Below are 12,233 nucleotides of genomic sequence, written 5' to 3' on the forward strand. Positions count from 1 at the left end.
GTGTTCCATAAATAGCACTAATTATAAAACAATTTTTAGAATCAGACACAGATAAAATAACGTTACGGAGGGGATCGACCGGGGCAACCTTGGGCCCTTAATAAGATGCGCCATTGTTGAGGAATACTAACAATTAACAAAAGCTTTGCATGCTCTGCCTATAAGCCAACAACCACAAATTCGGTTGCAAGTCCAATTACAAGATAGTTATATCAAACATACATTATGTTTCCTTATCTGGATGTGTAACCCCAGGGAAAAATATGTAGCCCCACCACAGAGGGTATTAGCGGTGACGTCGCCGCTAATATTGCGGGTCTCCATGTTTGTAATGGTAAATCTGAACGAGAAATTAGCGGGTCCCCTGTCAGTGTCAGAGTATTAGCGGCGACGTCGCCACTAATACCTTGGTCGGGTTGACTTTTGCCTGGTGGTGTTATCCTCTGCCTTCCTGTACGCCTTATCTAGTTAAGAGTTACTTATTTTGTTTGTATATATGTTTTGAACCGACTCGTTTTTGGCACTGAATACGACATTATGTATATATTGTATGTAAAAACTTGTTTTTGACAAGTTACATTGTTAAATGGTCTTTGGTCTATATTGACACCTTCAACGATCATCATGGTACAAGAATAGTTGGGAAATGAAGTTCAAATTCAAATTTATGGACCCAATAAATATATACATATACATGAGTGACATATATAATAAATTAAAGCAGGATGTATATTTGAAATCGATGTCCAACAGACAAGAGGCAAACAAAAGATTGGTGGGGATTTAATTACCATTTAAAGCTCCACCCCAATAAAGATGCTCATTTTACCCCAACAAGACTCTTGTGATTCTTTTAAAATATATTTCCATCTTTGTCTGTCATTTAAATTAAAATGTGAATTTATTTCTAAGACTGTATTACTGAAAAGTTTGTTAAAATATATATTTGTATTCAATTGTGTTCAGTGTTTACCCATATCAAGGCTAACAGCTTTTTGCATTTCTTGCATGGGGTACGTACGATCCTAACTCCTAAGGCTTCTCAAGTCTCAAGTTGGTTTAAAGAGAGAAAACGAGGAGAGGGGAAAGGAAGATTTTTTTTTTAAAAAAATAACTTTTATTCATAAACACCAGTCTATAAATCTTAGGCCGGCCACATTACTTACATGACTATATCATTTACAACATCAAACCGATTCTAACTATTTAAACTAATCATAAAATTCCTTGATCATAAAACTCATTTAAAAAATACTGTAGAAGTTAAGAAAATGACTAACGCCAAAAAAAAAAAAACTAATGGTAAGATTTTAAATAAAGTTTTGTTAATGTGCCCTAAGCTTGATGTTATTAAAGTGTATAAAATTTATTATAATTCTATTATAAAATTTAGATGATAAATTTTTAAATTAAAAATATAGGTTTCTATATGAGCTTTTGATTATGGATCTTCTTTTTATTTCCTCTCCTCTTTTCTTCTCTTTATTTTCTCTTTATTTTTTTCATTCTTTCCCAAAAACTACACATTGTATATATATATCTATTAATATAACTCTTTGGTCATAAAAGCTGGAATTTAATGTCATTCAAAATGACATTACACGTACGTGAATAGTTTTTTTTTTAAGGTGAATTTCGTTGAAAACTTCGTGTCGCGATTCAACAACAAGAGGTTTAGCATACGTTATCTTAACCGGATCCGCGTTAGAGAGTTCCCTCGAAGTAGAAATCCCTATTTCAAATACCCGATGGGGAAAAACCCCCTACTAATCCGCCCGAAAGCACGACAATTAATAGGGGTAAACCCTGCCCCTTCAAACTTGAACCTAGGTAAACCCAAGCCAAACCCTCATAAAGGGACCTCCTTATGTCCTCCCCAAAATTTGAACTTAAGACCTCATGAATGGGGGGATGATCTTTCAACCATTGAGCTAATGTTCAAAGACACGTGAACACATACTAATAAAAGATGTTTTTAGGTAGCAGACTAACTCAGTTTTGCATGATAAGATTATTATTATTATAATCATTTCAACGGCTTTTGTTCTACATCTCGTAGTCTAGAATACGTGTAAGGTTTTACTATTATACGATGAGGTGTTTCCTGATATCGAATACCGACTAACTGTTAAAAAAAAGATGTTTTTTCTTAACATTAAAATCTATGAAAATGATATTTTAATATAATCTTTTAGCTCTTAAAAATAAGACTTTTTTTAACGACATTTTATCTTATTTCTAGTTCTAAATTACACGTATACCTAAAAACTAGGACTTTTGAAAAAATCCTTATTAATCCACCCCATAAATTTGAGAAGTGAGATTCAAATCCAAGTGAATCCTATCAAAGTTAAAGACCTAACCCCATTGGCAAAATTAAGCTATTAAAATAAAAATAATTTAACATCTATTCATTTTATTGAAATCATTTGACTTATATGAATTTTAAAATATAAGAAATTATGAGAAGATCAAAGTTTAAAAAGTTAAAATCTAACTAAGATAAAAAATTTTTTTTGAAGAATTGTAGATTACCAATTAGGATAGTGTTATGATAATCTAATTTATAAAATAAGTAAAATAAAAATACTACAAGTCATAATCCTCTAGATTTTCGAACAATTACATCAAATACTTTAGTAATCACATGCTAGGAGCCAAACGGTAATGATTTTATCACATGTAAACATGATTATGATACAAAAAAATAATTATTATTTTCTTATTATAAACATTGCTTATTTTCAAGGAAGTATATTTTTCTTTCTTCTTGGGATACCCAAAAAATAAAAAAGGGATCTGAATTCATGACAATGTTGATATCAAACATATATCACCGATTTCCTTAAACTCCCAATTATTGCTATCCATAGCCATTCACATTACTATTACTTATTTTTCAACCAACAAAAATATTAAAATAAAAACCATTCGTTTTCCTACTTTTGCTTAAAATCTTTGTTTCTTCTTCAACAAATGTGTTACTTCACCTGCAAACTTACCATCATTTCATGATTCATGGGCACCTGAAAAGATTTGATTTTTAACATTTTAACTTAATTAAAGCCACTTACTTTACACTCTCACTTCATTTTCTTTTTCTTATTAAAAAAAATCTTGATTTCTTACACCTCGTGTTTTGTTTTCTATTTTTCATGGTGCAAAAACAAAAAAGAAGGAAAATTTATTCATATATACTTACATATATAAAGTCAAGATTCACTTGCCCTTTTGTTCTTCTTGTGTGGATCTAGTTTGCTCACTTTTCATTTTCACACACCACCAAACCTAACAGAAACCATGTGAAGCAAAAAAAGGTTAAGTTTTTAGGTTCATTAATGGTAGTTTTGTGACCTCAAATCACTTTTTTTCATCTGGGTATTTTGTTTTTGCAAATTTTTTTGAAAATTTGTGAGACAATTTGTTGGGTTTGGTCAATGGTGATTACTTCTGTTTGGTAGCAGATAAACACTCAAAAGGTACTTACTTTTATTGAATTATATAGTTATTTTGTTTCAATCTTTTTGTATTGTTGTTGTTGTTTATATCTGTCATTATATGTAAAAAGATAAAATGGAGGTGGTGTTTGTATGTAGAAAGATATATGTATGTATATATTGAAGCATTTACATTCTTTGGTTTCTTTAAAGGCGGCAATTGATGATTTTTTAACTTTGCATTTGTCTTGCTTGGCATGAAGCCGGACAAATTCTTTGGAATTTTGTCTTTTGTGGACTAAAAATTCTTTGATAGAATAAGCAACAAGTGTAACTCAAATGGAATTTTTGATAATTTTTAAAAAGCGTCTGACTTTATCAATTGCAATTATATTGTGAATAGAATATGCCTCAAGAAAGCCTGAGATCAGTTGTGTATAGATCATTTGTCACTTGTGAAGATCCAAGAGGTGTAGTTGAAGGTAAAACAATCAGAATATCCAAAACTGATACTACAAAAATGAGTTCTAGAAAAGCTGAAAATAAAACACAACCAAAGAGTTCAAAAGAGAAAGAGAAAATGTCTCTTGTTGAGGTCAAGAATGGAGCTCAAAAGCTAAATCAAGCTATTGATTCTTGGTCAAATGGGACTAGTTTTAGAGGCCAACCAAAAGATATTGCGAAAGATTTGCTAAAAGGAGCTCTTGATCTTCAAGAATCTCTCATGATGCTTGGCAAGTTGCAAGAAAGTTCGTATATGACAAATTTGAAGAAAAAACAAGAGAAGTTGGGTGAAGACCTTTCCGATAGACTTGACCAGGGCCGGTTTGAAAGTTTCAGAAGTTATGATTCGGGCTACCAAAAAGAAAGAAAACTAGCAAATGGGTCATCAAGAGATTGTTACTCTGAGCTAAGAGATGTGATTAGAGAAGGACTTTCAAAGCAAAATCTTTTGCCAAATAAGGCTTATCAAGAGAGTGCTTTGGCAGGCAGAGACACTGATGCATTAGCAGGTTTGATAGAAGTTAATAAGTTTAGCATAAATCTATAAGTTAAATAACTTTTGTCCCTGATATTCATATATTTTTCCATATGCATTTATTTGTAGATATTTTGACTCTGCAGGTAAAAGGACATTGCAGTCATCTCCCGATATAGCTTCAACTAGCTCAAGTAGATCGTCTTCAATGATTTATTCGACTCACGAGTTCACCTCTTCCGACTCTTTTTCATCAAGGGCTACTGAGGAAAAGCCAAAACGGTCAAATTTGATCGCAAAACTTATGGGTTTAGACCAGTTTCCTTCAAAACTGCTTCCTTCTAGTCCCCCGAAACAATTGGAGGTGACTAGCAAAATGAGGCCAGCTTTCGATGTTGACTTGCCAAATGCAAAGAAACCTCAATTTTTGGGTCAAAAGATGGATAGAGAACATGGTCAAAGGATGGATAGAGAACATATGTCATTAGATGAGATCATTGTAATGATGCAATCAAAAGGACTATTGAGAAGTAACAAGCATGTGATCAAACAAACAAGTAAAAGTTTGACAGAGGAGACACCACCGATTGTTTTAATGAGACCCCATCGTTTAGGCCCTGATAATCAGAATGTAAAAGTTTATGATAATCCAATGAGAAAACTTCATCAAGAAAAGGCAAAAGCCGAAGATATATCTGTCAAGACTAGAGGGAAAATGAAACTGCCTTCAAATAAGCAAAAAGCTTCTGCTCTCGTTGTCACAAAACCACAAAGAAATCAAGAGGTTGTGAAAAAAATAGACAAAATTCAAAAGATTGCACCACCTGTCAGGAGGAGTATAGTAGAGAAGGCAAAATCAGCAAGTTTAGCCTCGAAAAATGATTCTTTGAAGGAAGTGAAGATACAGAGAAGTGTTTCCCCAAATTCCATAACAAAACGCATATCTTCTTCAGCTTTATCCACCAACAAATCAAGCAACCAGAAGAAGATTATGAAGATTGAAAAGCCTACTCTCGTGAGTTCTTTCAACTTTTCAACAATAGATATAAGATTTATGAAAAAAGTTTGGTTCTAACTCTGTTTACTTATCCTTGCAGAGTCACAAAGTTGTGCAGATCAATATGCCTGATCAGGAGAACACTCTCGAATCTGAAGTTACGATTAGAGGTAATTTATATACTAAACATGAACATAGTTTTAAATTTGTCATAATTGTATAGAAAGGTAACCAAATGTTGTGTTACTCATAAAATCCTCAAATTTTTAAAACTTTGGCTAAAAATAATTCATACATATCAAGACCTGGTAGACCATCCAGAACTTCGGCTTAAGGCTTAAGTTCAAATTATCTTTCAATGGGCTACTGAATGCAGCTAATGCTTATAGTCGTATACCTAATAATGTAGTCTTTACATTGTTTGATCTACTTTGTACAGAACATGATAATGTGAGACAGCAATCTCTCTCTGAAGCTTTTGAAAAGAGTTTAGATCATGTTACTGATGCTGTACCAAGTATGGATCACTTTGAAGCTAGAAATGATCATGGAGAAAGTGGTGTTTTTGATGTCATTGAAAGGAAAGAAAAAATCTTGAAAACTATAAGCAGTTTTCAAGATTCTGAACCTGCCAATTTTGAGCTTTTTCAGGACTGTGTAAACGAGTTATTGGAGCATGAAAACCAAAGGCAAAATCCATTTCTGAGATGCATATTACCATCAAGGGTTTGCACTTCTGAGGGTCATATGATGACGGAAATTGCTAAAGGAGTTGAAAATTTAGTAAATTACAGTAAGTTTTCAAATGAGAGTTCTAATGCAGATACAATTTCTAGAATTTTGGAAAGAGATTTGTATTTAAGTACAAATGGAGGAGTATGGACTGCTGGGTGGACGGATGGGTGTACTGTAAATGAGGTTGAGGAAGCTGTGTTAGATTTGGAGAAGATGGTATTGAGCAAATTAATCGATGATATACTAATAGAACTTGTAAGTAGAGGTCGATTTGTGCAGAAGACGTAGTATGCAAATGCACGCTAAAGTAATTTTTATAGTGTTTTGTAGCATGATAATGATACGAAATCATGAATTGGCTACTTAATTCTAGTAGATATATAACGTTTTAGTAGATTGATTATAGTTAAAAGGTGCTGTTTTTTGCATGTAGAATGGCACAAACCAACACATTCCAGTTATAACAACTTGTATATTATTCTGTATTGTATAAAAATTGTAGATTGCAACTGATCTCTGTTTACTTCTGGAGGTAAACACTTCTTTTGTCACAGAAAGAACGATCAACGTTACAAAATCTGTGATTTAAAAGCTTAGATTTTTATTGAACTGAAAATCTACTTTATTACTACACTATAAACTCCACAATTGTACACCATTGCCAAAATTTAAACCCTGGTCTTTTCTCCAAGAGGCCAACGCCTCTACCACCCCGCCCAAGTGGTGATGGCTTTTAAAAGCTTAGATAACCAATATTGAGGTGTCACATAAGAATACGAAAGACTTGATATTGACAAAGTTATTGACACGTCAGCTGTCACATCATTATCTTGAACATGCAACTTGATTACTATAAACCCATTTTCTTTTTCTTTTTAAAAAATAATCATTTTGAAAGTTTGATGGGATTTTTCTTGTTGAAAAGGTTTGTGCCAAGTCAGATAGCTTTATTATTCCAAATTTTGGTTCACGTTCAAATAAAAAGACTTATGCATAATTTACAAATATGATGTTATTGCTTTATGCTAAAATGAAATAAAGAGTATGGCCTATCAAACATGGTACAATATTCAAATTCTATAATTGATTTAGACCAATCTATTCTACTTATGAAAAAGATGAAGAAGCCTATAGTTCTTGATTAAAGAAATCAAGAAGAAGCACCTTTAAAGATGAGGAAACTGAGAGTCTCCAATGAGAAATAGATGAAAGAGCCTTTTGAGTGAGTAAAGAAGCTACTAAAATTTGAGCCCACTACACATTGCCATCCACCACCATAAACCTTATCAAATTCCTACAAATTCATCAAAAAAATTCACAAATTTATTCACAAAATATTACATAAACATAAAAAACATGTTCAAAACACTTGCACACAAAAAAAAAAACATTTGAATGACCCTTTTGTAGCCTGAATATACTCAAATATACTCAAATTACAAAAAAAAAAAAAAAAAGATGTTAAATGAAAAAAGATACCTTCTTGATATGTGCAGCAATGGAAGTGCAGTCAATAACATCATAAACATCAAGAGCATGAGATGCAGAATCCATTGCATGAACTTGCATCTTCAATGGCATATCTGTATCCTTAACATATGCTTTCCCTTCCAACATTCTATATATCTTCCTTTCAAAATGTTTATTGATCACTAAACTTTATAAAAAAAATTTTTCAAGATTCTATGTATCTATATAGTTTCTTGAATTAATTATACACTTCAAGATTCTATATATTTATAGTAAGAGTAGCAAGTCATTGAAAAATTTGAAATACTGAAAATGTGAAAAGGGTAATGATTGTAGATGAGAAATTAAGGGCCATAAACTTCATTGTCCTATAACAAACTATGAAACTTCTAGTCGACTTATTGAATAGGTCCATTCATTGCCAAGGTGTGGAAAACTCTGAATGGTGGCATGTTTTTGTTTGTTTTCATAAGAGTCTAATGCATACCCATCTTTTTAGTTATCAAAATGTCACCCATGACTTATGATTGTCACTTTTTGTAAATAAAGTACAAGATTTTATTGTTCTTTTTCATTATTCGTAGGGTATGGCCGACACGTAACGTGTGGCAAGATGATCATATGTGTCCACATGGTATTTGAGTAAGTTTAGAACGATCATTTTTGTACATATGAGAGGTAATTTATACATCAAATCAAATGTGTACATAATCGATAGATATCCAATTGTGATATCGAGATTATGGTTTCCATAATATGTTATTTTTTAAATAAAAATATAGGAATATTGTAAATAAGAAAAACTAAAAACCACCATATATCTTGGCAATGAATGGACCATATATTTCAAATACATGTTCGTTAGGAAGCCAGTATTATTATCGACATGATAATCATATAAAACATCACATCACTTGCCACTAAATGATAATATGAAAACTATTAAGTTAACAAAATAACAAAACATGAAAATTTGGATACTTTTAATTGTCTTAGCCTAAGAAAATAGCGTCATGTGAAAGGTATAGGGAGTCATTGTAGAGTTTGAAGTAGGCATTTTGAGTTAAATTAAGTGACAATTGTCATAGCAATTAAGTACACGACTATCTTTTACAGCACATCTAAAGGGAGAGACCACTATGTAATATACATATTGACACTAACGTATGAAGACACAACTCCTAGTCTTAACTATGTTTATGACAAACCGCCACCATGTGTAACTTTTATTGCATTGATGTGGAATTTAATTAAATTAGATGACTTGGAAGTTGGAACATGTAAGCGATGATCATGTGGATCTTGAAAAACTAGCAACTTAGCAACTAGTGAATGGCCAAGGCCCAATATGAGTACAAGGCATTCATAGTTTAACAATCCTAAGCCAATCTGCAAGTTGGGCTAAAGCTAAACTATAAATTTCATTAATCTTCAACATCATAGATAATTAATTTGAATTCAAAAATCGAAACTATAGACCAAACGAAATGGAGAGATTTTTTCTTTTGTTGGAAATTATTCCAAGAGGTCAATGATCGAGATGTACGTGATCAAAACATGGGTATTTCATGATCGTTTAAGAATCAAATTTTTTATTTTATAATCTATATTTATACAATATTATAAAGCAAATTCCCACTGTCTAACATTTTAAGTTTCAACATTTACTTTTCTAAAATTCATCCCTTTATCTATTCTATTTTATCTAAAATAACTATAATATCATTTCTTTCTTCTCAAATATCAACCAATCATTTTTTTTTATCTCTCCTCCATAAATCATTTATTCCTTCAATTCATTCAAAATCTTTTATCTCAAAAACCGTACATCGATAAATTATAAAAATTAGGTGGGTATTCTTAAAATTTCATGCCTCTTTCATTAGAGATGTCATTCGATATACTTTTGACGAATTTTTAAATATGAGAGCGAAACCCATACGACTAAGGCATTTGACTATCATACTCTATGACATATCAACTCCTTTGACATATCACACTCTATGACCTAGCTATCACCCCCACCATTTCACCGCCGCAACGCACGGATATTTACTCTCGTCATATTAAGATATTTCATTATGCTACCTTAACATAGTTACTATAAACGGGATCAGGGTTAATAGTTTGATATAAACTTTATACGGTAATAAGCAATAACAAAAAGCCTCTAGATTTTCAACATTGAACTTAAATTTTCAATATTGATTTTAAGTACCTCCCCAAAATGATACCCTATCAATTCTATATTTACTTAAAATAACTATATTATCCTTTCCATCTCCTCAAATCTCAACCAATCATTTTTTTTCTCTTTCCTCCATAAATCATTTATTACTCCAACTCATTTAAAATCTTTTCTCTCAAAAACCGTATATCGATAAATCATAAAATTTATATTCATGTTTTTTCATTGTCATTCGATATACTTTCAACGAATTTTTAAATCCAAGGACGGATCCCGTACGGCTAAGGCATTTGGCTATCACACTCTATGACCTATCACCTTCTATGACTTATCACACGCTATGACCTATCACCCCCATCATCTCACCGTCGCAACACGCGAATACTTGCTCTCGTATGATCTAAAGGACCGCGAGATCAGGCTTAATAGTTTGATTCAAATCTTCTGTAATAGCTGCTAGGAAAATGATAGCTTCCAAGTCATATGTGTCTATGTGAGTTTGTGTACCCTATTTTGGAATTTTCATTTAAATAAGGAGGTTGAGAGAAAAGTGAGGGGTAATAAGCTGTATTGAGATACCCTCATTTGTGTCTTCGAAGATGCAATAATGTTAGAGGGTTTCCAATATCGAATCTTTCATGGAAAGTTGTATGCTTGAAAAGATTGATTTATGATAATAAACTAGACTAGTGAGTTGAACCCAGTAAATCGTTTTCTCTTTAATTTAGTTATTCGTTTTATGTGTATTGATTTCTTGTTTTGGTGATTAATCTTAACAAAGTGGTATCAAAGTTAATGTAATCACACGGTCAGAGGGTATTAAAACTAATAAAATTTAGAGTTTTGCTAAATGAAGCTCTTTAACCTATAATATAACTAAAAGAAGGGGTTGAGATACACTTAACATTCTTAATCTTCCTTCTTTAGTATAAAGCTCCCTCCTAATTAATTCCTACATTATCTCCTATTTTTCTATATATTTTTCACGCGTCCTTTTTTATATTTAACCTTAAAATAATATAAAATTGATTGTTCGCTCTTTTTCTATAGATAAATTTTTTATATATTGTCCTTAAACCAATACCACTAAACTGTTTACTAAAGGGTTACAATATCTAAGTATTAATGTTTGGACTAGCAATCGTGTATCACGCGATGATTTTATCGGCAGTGCAAAGTTAATTTCTCTTACTTCTCCTTGAGTGCTTTTTATGTTTGTGAGGTTAATAGTGATACTTTTCTAAGAATGAATCATTGGATTGTTTTGCTAGTTAAAAAGGTTATTTTATAGATTAATAAATAGCTATTCTATAGGCTTATTATGTTGAAATTGATTATGTTATAGTTAATGGTTAATTTTTGGATTACTCTGGTCATCTTTTGTCTTTTCTGACATGTCGATATCACAGTCACTAAACCTACTATAGTGATTACACACCAACATTTAACCTAAGATATTTTGATATCATCAACAAATCAAACGTAAATCGATAATGTAACATGATATCTATATATTCATCAAACGAAATAATATATACAAAGTAAAAAAACTAAACATGACAAAAATTTAGTCATATAAAATACACATAAATACAATACGAATAAGTAAAAAACTAATAAGATAAATAAGAGAAAATCATTATAGTTTTTGCTTTCAGTTATGCTGAAAAGATGAAGAAAAAACCTTATGTAGTGACGGGAAAAAATAATCCTAAACACAATTAGGAAATAAAGTATTTTATCTCCAACAATCAAGAAATTCATTCGTAAAACTCAAAATAACTACTATTATCATTATAAAATAGACATTTTTTTGTGGCTGGAATAACCAATTTTGGTTAAGGTTTCGGCCAAGAGAACGAAGGAGAAAGAACAAAATTGTTTGGTCATGTATAACCTAATAATATTTTTAAATAAATTTTAAATTATGATATAGTCTTCAAAGTTGTATATATTTTAATAAATAATATTATTAATATCAAATATCATTGCCAAATTAATAAATGTATTGGACGTCTTCTTATATCTTAATATGGGTTTTGAGTTTTTTTTTTTTAATTTTGTGTATATAGTTTTGATTTAATATTTTATGTTATATTTAATAAAATAAATTACATTGGTTTGAGAGTAAATAGAGATTATAAGATAAATATTGTAAAAAAAAATATGGAGATGCCACGTAGGATACAATCCTATGTAGCAATGTTTAAAGCTAGCTTTAGGTTGAAAAAATGGTTTAAAAAGCTAGGATTTTTTACTGTTTTAATATATATATATATATAGATTGGTATACGACTGAAGATTAACTTTATAAATTAAAAACCAATTGAAAAATACTTCATGATTATGATAAATTAACAACGAAGAAAAGTGTGAAACATAATATATGTATAGATAGATTATTAAGAATAACTTTATAAATTAAAA

General features: G+C 31.0%; 2 protein-coding genes across 4 annotated transcripts; one reads left to right on the forward strand and one right to left on the reverse strand.

Moving 5' to 3' along the window:
- Window positions 1-2,743: 2,743 nt before the first annotated feature.
- LOC122598477 (dynein light chain LC6, flagellar outer arm-like) lies at window positions 2,744-7,998 on the reverse strand. Of its 3 annotated transcripts, XR_006323634.1 has the most exons (4): window positions 7,628-7,998; window positions 7,313-7,442; window positions 3,203-3,288; window positions 2,744-3,026 (listed from the first exon to the last, which is right to left on the reverse strand). XR_006323634.1 is itself a non-coding variant. In XM_043771068.1 (3 exons), exons 1-3 carry the CDS (start codon window positions 7,763-7,765, stop codon window positions 3,260-3,262), a joined length of 297 nt encoding a protein of 98 aa, XP_043627003.1. In that variant the 5' UTR covers window positions 7,766-7,998; the 3' UTR covers window positions 3,136-3,259. The 3 variants fall into 3 exon arrangements, 2 of the variants coding, with proteins under 2 accessions (XP_043627003.1, XP_043627004.1); XM_043771068.1 differs by lacking the exon at window positions 2,744-3,026 and having other exon boundaries at window positions 3,136-3,288; XM_043771069.1 differs by lacking the exons at window positions 2,744-3,026; window positions 3,203-3,288 and having other exon boundaries at window positions 7,099-7,442; window positions 7,628-7,989.
- LOC122598476 lies at window positions 3,291-6,560 on the forward strand. The gene is made up of 5 exons (XM_043771067.1): window positions 3,291-3,479; window positions 3,841-4,450; window positions 4,563-5,431; window positions 5,514-5,583; window positions 5,853-6,560. The coding sequence occupies exons 2-5, from the start codon at window positions 3,844-3,846 to the stop codon at window positions 6,434-6,436; spliced, it is 2,130 nt and encodes a 709-aa protein (XP_043627002.1). The 5' UTR covers window positions 3,291-3,479; window positions 3,841-3,843; the 3' UTR covers window positions 6,437-6,560.
- Window positions 7,999-12,233: the final 4,235 nt, after the last annotated feature.

Source organism: Erigeron canadensis, chromosome 4, assembly GCF_010389155.1.
Source record: "Erigeron canadensis isolate Cc75 chromosome 4, C_canadensis_v1, whole genome shotgun sequence".
NCBI lineage: Eukaryota > Viridiplantae > Streptophyta > Magnoliopsida > Asterales > Asteraceae > Erigeron > Erigeron canadensis.

Excerpts from the sequence above, each read along its gene's own strand:
- LOC122598476 (XM_043771067.1), top strand. The coding sequence starts at position 3,844 with ATGCCTCAAGAAAGCCTGAGATCAGTTGTGTATAGATCATTTGTCACT. Across the intron at positions 4,451-4,562 it reads AGACACTGATGCATTAGCAG|GTAAAAGGACATTGCAGTCA; the intron begins GTTTGATAGAAG and ends TTGACTCTGCAG. Across the intron at positions 5,584-5,852 it reads ATCTGAAGTTACGATTAGAG|AACATGATAATGTGAGACAG; the intron begins GTAATTTATATA and ends TACTTTGTACAG.
- LOC122598477 (XM_043771068.1), bottom strand. The coding sequence starts at position 7,765 with ATGTTGGAAGGGAAAGCATATGTTAAGGATACAGATATGCCATTGAAG. Across the intron at positions 7,443-7,627 it reads TTGCTGCACATATCAAGAAG|GAATTTGATAAGGTTTATGG; the intron begins GTATCTTTTTTC and ends ATGAATTTGTAG. Across the intron at positions 3,289-7,312 it reads CAGTTTCCTCATCTTTAAAG|GTTTGGTGGTGTGTGAAAAT; the intron begins GTGCTTCTTCTT and ends GGTTTCTGTTAG.